Raw genomic sequence first — 7,392 nt, 5'->3', positions numbered from 1 at the left:
TGGCCACTACAGCCCTGGCAATCTTGTCAGGCGGCTGAACCAGGTTGTGTGTGTGTGTGTGTGTGTGTGTGTGTGTGTACAAAGCCATTTAAAGATGTAATTGGAGAGACTGAGCAGACTGAGACTGGAGCCCCAATCAAGCCCATAACCTTTCAACCTGGCTGTAAATGTTACTTCTGCCTGAGAGACTCAATTCAGGGACTGCGAGTCCCTGGGTCCTTGGCAACGGTTGCTAACAACTCAGACTGATGTGAGCCTGCTGTGTGTCCTGAGAGGTGACACTGGGGTTTTTACCTTTATAAACTCTGAGCTGGTGAGAGAAAATTATTATTTGTCCTGAACAGCAGACACTTTTCTTTTCGATAAGCTTTTAAGAGTTTCAAGAGTCTCTAAACAAAGCTAAATATGTTTAATCTTCTGTAAGCATGAAACATGGCTACTGTTTGGTTTCCCTCGCTTTAGGTACTAATGTGTGTTATGGGTATTTTTATTGACCTGTTTAACTATTCTGTATTTAAACTAAATTTAAATATCTATTAATCACAAATACTGCAGCCTGAATCAATGGACATTAATGTTTATTAGTATGAATGTATTATTCAATGTAACTATTATGGGAAAACTTTTTACATTGTATGTATTTAAGATGCTATATCAATCCAAAAATGCAACAATAAAATGTAACTGTAGGACAAAATATATATAAAATATGTCTCATGCAGCATTTTCTCACATAAACACCAATATTGGTGCCAATCAAATGCTGTGGTAACACTTTATTTGGATAGTTTACAGATAGTTTGTAGAGTTTGTAACATTTCAAAAGTTTATTAATTGAGATTCCACAACCTTTTTCTGGTATTACACAGCTGTGGTTAAAGTTTGGTTAGGTTTAGGCATAAAAACATCTCAGTTAGGGTATGTTGAACAGTTAAAAAATTACAAATACTCTAATAAACTGCCTATCAAAATAAAGTGATACTAATGCTTCTTCCAGGAAATCACAGAAAACAAAAACAATTTGAACTTATTTTGTCTTAACTTATGTATATCTAGTTTTTTGGAGGTTTTTTTCAACTACAATAACACTGCAAGTTCAGTATTTTCTGTTATCAGCATCACTTTACTTTCTATTTTTATATGGTGAAGCCCAGTGTAACGATGCCTCGAGGAAGATCGGCCACAAGTGCCCGCTCAGACAGCAGTGAGATGGATGCTGATGGTACAGGTAACGTTGCTTATGTTGTTATTATTACCTATTAGCTGTTGATGTTCTCTCACTAATCTTATTTTGCCAGTCTTTTGGTTAAAACAATGTGCATATGGTGTTTTTTAAGCAGAATCAGAGATAGCCAGACTGCAGAGACAGTTCAGGATCATGGAAGGAGATCGGCAGGCCTACAACCTTCAGGCCCGGGAGCAGATCCGCAAACAACAGTAAATAAGCAGCTACATCACATTGTAAACATTGTGTGTGTTGTGTTATTTTTATTTTATTTTGCCTGATCAGCTGTTTATGTGATGTGAGTAAAGGCAGGAAATAGAGAAGCTGCTGAAGGAGCAGGAGGAGTTGCATCGAAACCTTGGTGCATGTAAGAGCTTCTCACGCCAACAGCAGGAAAGTGAGGACACCCAGAGTCTGTGTGCTCTGCTGGAGCAGAGAGACGTGCTAGAGGAGGAGCTGGGGAAAGAGAAGCAGCATCAAAAAGAGATAGAGAAAGAGGTGAATTAAGTCATTTTCACTTTATATGATAATAATTTTAGTTTCATTTCATGTGTACTGATTTTTCTGGTCCAAAACAACAGTTTCCTATCATCTGTCTGTAATGTGGGCAGATCGCAAATATGGAGTTGAAGCTGGCAGACCTGAGAAAAGGGGACGTCAGTACTAGTGATTCACAGAGGTCAGAGGTACGGCGGGCTCAGAAGGCCGTACGCACGTTGGAATACAAACTGGACAGAGTGAGTCATGAAATTCAATACAACAAAACACCTATAAAACACAAGTATAATATAGAAGTTATATTGTTATTTTTTGTCATATAGAAAGTAATGTTGTTCATATTATATTATTTTAAAGCTTGCATGTGTTCTGTCCTGTCCAGGCCTTGACTCGCTTCAATGAGCAACTAACCAAAAACGGCCACCTGAGAGAGGAGTTGCAAACTCTTCATATTGAGCGTGTCCGTTTCCAGCAACTACAAAACAGGCTGGACAAGGTCAGAGGTTGCACCATAGATAATTCAGAGACAAGGCCACACACAACTTTTTTTGTTTAACATGCTTGTTATTGTTTGTAACATAGCAACACTGGACAAGTGGATACGCTGGTTTAAGTTGACAAGAAAAAAACATGTCTGATTGTTGTGTGTTGTAGGAACTTCACGATGTCCGCAAGAAGATTGGGGAAATTGTCAACTTGTCCACTGCTGCTTACGATGCCAGGTTAGATTTGAGGGAGTTATGTAATGTAGTAAAAAATCTGTGCTATGATATACACCTCATGTTCTTATGTATAAAGCTCTCTACTTCAGGGTGGAGGCTCATTCCAAGATGACCATGATGAGGGAGAAGGCAGTGAAGGACCTTGCACAGTACAACGCTGAGATGAAGGAACTGGAAAGGGTTATTGCACACGAGTGTAGCCTGAAAGAGTTCATGACCACCAAGTGCAGCGAGAGGAATGGGCAGGATTATGGCCATGACATGGGCCACAGGCAGTGTAAGACACAGCCACAATACTGCTGTTTTGACTTACTGATAATCGTAATAATGGCAATGCTATCAGTGATGATGAAAACACTGGCAGTGATTGTTGGATGTTTATTCAGAGGGGAATCCCACCAGTTGTCAGCTTGTGCTTTATGAATGCCCAAGCACAGTCTCCTACAGTATATCCCATGAGCACACAGAGAGAGGAATCCCATCTGTTCTACATATAGCACAATGTAAGGTCCTTAAAGTGATTTTGACGCAATGGAAAAGCCTACTCTAGCCATATTGGGAATGTTTTTAGTGGATTACGTTGCAAGTTCTGCTTCTGAGCTGAATGCTGTGCAATAACAAAAGAGCAGATCTCATTTAAATTTAAACATTTAGAGGAACATCACTGAGCATTGCCTAGTTTCTGTTTAGTTTTTTGTCACAAAAACTGGGATGGTTACCTAACATATGTCCTCAAATCAAAACATTGCTTTTAATTGATTGGTATGTATTCCTTTTCAGTCAGGAAAAATATGAACATTACTTCTTTACCACAACTACCTGCTAATTGCAAATAATAGATAAATAAAACCTTGTTAACACAGTACAATCGTCCATAGTACAGCCTTTCTCAACCACTCAGCTGCAGCCCACTGGAGGGCCGCAGAGCGACATCTAGTGGGCCTCAGAGGCAGTGGTACTGCCAAATGGTTAGATTAATTTATTTTTTTATTTTGGTAGATGACCAAGTTAGTTATTTTTATCACTAAATGTGCTCAAGAATTAAAATGCATACTTTCAGTGACCAGTTACGTTACAATATCACCACGCCAGTAACGACACTTCATCAGTTACTAGAGACAACCGTGTTTTGCCACTGTTAATCAACACTAACACTCTCTGGGATGCAGTGACACAAAATGAGATAGATACTTAAACACAACACACCCGGGATGTGTTTCTCCCTTTTTTGTCAGGTGTTGGTTTATTATTATTTAGTATTTTACAACACAAACAACAAGACAAAAGTCAGAGTAAATGTGGGTATCATTAAATCAGTAAAACAAAAAGGAAGAAGAAAGAAGAAAGTGTTCATTCCTGTTGGCCTAGAAACCAAGATCACTGAAACAATGCAGTCAGTCCTGCCAGTGAGTCCTTGAACATTAAAATAGAAATAAAAGGATCCTTTTCACAGTGTTAACTTGTGTCAACCAGCAGTAGCAGTATTGTTACAAAGAGGAAAATGAATGTAAATTGCCACAGTGTAAGACTGTTGATGTACAAATCGTTGATTTAAGTTTGTCACATTTGGGCAGTCATACAGGAGGAATACATGAATAAGAACAATGTCTGTGTTAACTAATGATGGTATTGGTGACAGTGGCTGCTAATATGATGGTAATGGTGCTTGTTTGTCCCAGCGTCAGAGATGAAGGAGCAGAGGAGGATGGACTCCGGGGAAGAGTCTCTGGACGCTCTAGAGGAGGTGTTTGACAGGATCCAGACTGTGACAGGGGAGGACAACCTGGACATGCTGGTCACCAGGTTCATCCAGGGTAAGTGTTACTAACCAGACTATTTCATACTCATCCATATACAAAGACAATGTTTCCAAAAAATATCTCTTATTTGTACATTTGTATTAGATTTATAGAAAATGGCACAATGTATTTTAATTTAGTTTACATCTCTCTACCTTCTAAGGTTCCACATTGATAATACGAATAATAATCAGTCTCAGTTAAGAAGATTGAAATGTATCTCATTGCTGTGTTGCTGTTTAGTTGAAGACCGGAACTTTGCACTCTTCAATTTTGTAAATGAGCAAAACAATGAGGTCGAGGCACTGAGGGAACAGATTAGCCAGGTGAGTGTGTTTTCTCTGTTTGACTGTGCCCGTGGACACATATGTCTTTCATTTCTTCCGTTTTTAACTTATATTCCTATTCAGTGCAACAGTAGAATAAACGTAATTCCTTAAGAACTTCAAAGTCCAGGGTTGAGTTCCTAAATTTAGGAAATTAAATGAAAGCTAAAGAGATAGAGGTTATTTTTGACAGCCGTGAGAGCGAGTGAAAGGGAGCACGTAGTTTGTTAGAACATATCAATAATCTTTATATTTATCTGTTTTTGCTGAAATGTGTGAATCTGCAGATACAAGCGGAGATTGAGCAGTTTCGAGAGGCAGGTTTAAAACAGGAGCAAGATCATCGCTCTTTGCTGAGAGACATTGATGAGCAACAAAAGGAAACCGAATCCCAAGCTGAGGACTATGAACACCAAGCCAGCATCATAAGCAAAACCCTGGAAGAGATTAAAACAGGTTTGGAAACGATTTATTTATTTATTTTAAGGGGCTGTAATTTCCAAATAACTTCCCAGAAGTTCCTAAATTTCCTAGAAAGGTGTAATTTGGTAGTAATAAGAGGGGGAATAGAGGCAGTGTTCAACTAGTATAATTCCAGTGAACTGGTAGCACAACCTGGAGTCTTTTATTCAGTGCACAGGTCAGATCAACATGCAGAAATGTGATTTTTCCACTAGCAAGCATACAATTCAACACAAAATACATGAAGAACACTGTTGTGTACTAAAGGAATGATCAGTGAATATTTACATGGATTAAACTGGAGCAGTTCCTCAAGGATTTTAGGGAAATAAACCTAAAATTAGTATCAAATTATTGTTATTTTTTTTTTAGGAAAATGCCCCATGAAATTATCAGACTTTTCTTAAATACTCATATATATATATATATATTTTTATCTACATATACTGACCAAGTGATATGAGAATTAATATCTGAGGTACTCCTGGCTCTTGTTTCTCCCATCTCACAGGTGTGAACAGTATTTTCTCTAAAATGGAGTGTGACCGCTCAGTGATAGAGGATGCACTGGGCTCCTCTACAGGGATCAGTGACAACAACATCATGTCCTACCTGGGTCTGGTGGAACAGAAGACCAACGAGATGCTCACCATACAAGCTTTCCTCAATTCTAAAGTAAATTTTTGAACCTGTGGTTCGGTCCTGACTTTCCCACATACATTCCTGTTGTACATGTAGTATGTTCTTTCATTTCTGCATTGCAATATAATGTGTCTCTTACAGGATCTGGAGAAGGACTTCAATCCAAAAGACCTGGCCAAATTTCTTTTGGGGCAAAATCCAGAACTGCTTCAGCAGAATATTGATATCCAACCTGCAATCAACAGGTGGGCCTTTTATCTTTTATCTTCTCGCTGATGGTCTTGTTTGTTATGTAGGTCACATAGAGGCATCCGTATTAAATTGAAACTGTTTCATAACCAGTTTCTGTGTTGGTTGGATTCCTCAGTGTGGATTATGATGCAGAAGAGTCTCCCGTCACTGATGAGGAAGAACGGCCACTGTCACAGGAGGAACTTCGCAGAAGAATAATAAAAGGGGTCGGTGCAATTAGTCCTGTTGTGTTTGTGCTATACGTGATGATCACTTTTTTAAAGTTCTCTGTTCATTTGATCTTTCTGGATATAATTTATAGGTTCTGCAGAAAGAGAGGACGACGCTCCCTGGGAGACGCACCGAGCTGAAGCATTGACCATATCAGTGTAGTCAATGTGCACATATTTAAGAAATGGGATCCTCATCTGCACCATCAGTAGCAGCTGAAGGGTCTGCTTTCATTTTTTTACTAAAATATAGATCAGAGGAGGCTTTGACCGCTGATGGAACCAGCTTGATTGGCCATTTTGAAATGTTGCAGCTTGCACACAAAAAAAGTTAAAACTTAATTATGTTATGTGTATGTCGCATTTTATGATGAATCATTGGCATGGCCTGAATATTACATCTCGGTGTGATTTGTTTAGTTGTAACTAATTAGGTTCGGCGCTATAAAGATGCCTTTTCAGACTCTGGTAACCAGCTGTCCTTTTGATGTGTGACTTGCCATCTGGCTTTGACTGTACAATCTGGTCTGAGTACAGCCCTCCTTCGCTGGCAGCGTTTCATTACATGATACTTGCTGCTATGCTCAAAAGGAAAGGTTGGGGGCAGCAGAACCTTTTGTAATTTTAATTGGCATGCTGAGACCTTGATTCTGTTTCCAAAAAGGAGGTGAGAAGCTTTTAGCGCTTCACTGTACAGACTGATTTTGAACACATTTTTGTTGGTGGAATAATTATGATTTTTTTCCCGTTTGTTTTGGTGAATCACAGTCATTAATTCAGATTTCTGTCTTAAAATCAGTGTCATTATTCAAATAAACTGTCCTCTACAACCTTTCCATTGAATGAGTTCTCTGTTAATGTACAACACAATCATTAACATCAGTCCCTATTTAGGCTCAGTCAGTTACCTATTCATAGTGTAGCCATACCAGGCAGATTACCATAATTAATATATTATCAGGAGCTTCTATATCTTTTTTTCCCCCTAAAACAGTCAGTGTGGCTTGTAATGCAAGGATAAAAAACATAACTTTGATCCTCAGGAGTTTCAAATGTCATCTTATCCAAACATCCTGGAGCGAGCCTGTGTTGGGGTAAAGATGGCAGTCACCGCTGCAGAGAGCGACTTCCTCTGTACAAAAGAGAACGTCAGGATGGGGAACTTATTTTAAGAAACATATTTTTACTAACAGCACAGTGAAACAATCACCAAAGTGTGTTACTATATTTAGATTTTAAAGGTCACACTGATGCCAT

The 7,392-nt window shown here is 38.8% G+C and overlaps 1 protein-coding gene across 1 annotated transcript; it reads left to right on the top strand.

Annotated features, from left to right (window-relative positions):
* The first annotated feature begins 245 nt into the window (after positions 1 to 245).
* Positions 246 to 6,969, top strand: ccdc114 (coiled-coil domain containing 114). Its single transcript, XM_035662275.1, has 15 exons — positions 246 to 313; positions 1,150 to 1,228; positions 1,338 to 1,437; positions 1,534 to 1,723; positions 1,837 to 1,962; positions 2,106 to 2,219; positions 2,378 to 2,445; positions 2,535 to 2,722; positions 4,125 to 4,259; positions 4,488 to 4,570; positions 4,858 to 5,026; positions 5,544 to 5,707; positions 5,816 to 5,919; positions 6,042 to 6,132; positions 6,228 to 6,969. The coding sequence occupies exons 2-15, from the start codon at positions 1,162 to 1,164 to the stop codon at positions 6,282 to 6,284; spliced, it is 1,656 nt and encodes a 551-aa protein (XP_035518168.1). The 5' UTR covers positions 246 to 313; positions 1,150 to 1,161; the 3' UTR covers positions 6,285 to 6,969.
* The last annotated feature ends 423 nt before the right edge of the window (positions 6,970 to 7,392 follow it).

This window comes from Morone saxatilis, unplaced genomic scaffold, assembly GCF_004916995.1.
Source record: "Morone saxatilis isolate NCDOM2014 unplaced genomic scaffold, NCSU_SB_2.0 Contig18, whole genome shotgun sequence".
NCBI lineage: Eukaryota > Metazoa > Chordata > Actinopteri > Moronidae > Morone > Morone saxatilis.
The sequence above is the reverse complement of the archived record's forward strand: the minus strand, read 5'-3'. Positions and strand labels throughout refer to the sequence as shown.

Excerpts from the sequence above, each read along its gene's own strand:
- ccdc114 (XM_035662275.1), top strand. The coding sequence starts at position 1,162 with ATGCCTCGAGGAAGATCGGCCACAAGTGCCCGCTCAGACAGCAGTGAG. Across the intron at positions 1,229-1,337 it reads GATGGATGCTGATGGTACAG|CAGAATCAGAGATAGCCAGA; the intron begins GTAACGTTGCTT and ends GTGTTTTTTAAG. Across the intron at positions 2,723-4,124 it reads TGACATGGGCCACAGGCAGT|CGTCAGAGATGAAGGAGCAG; the intron begins GTAAGACACAGC and ends TGTTTGTCCCAG.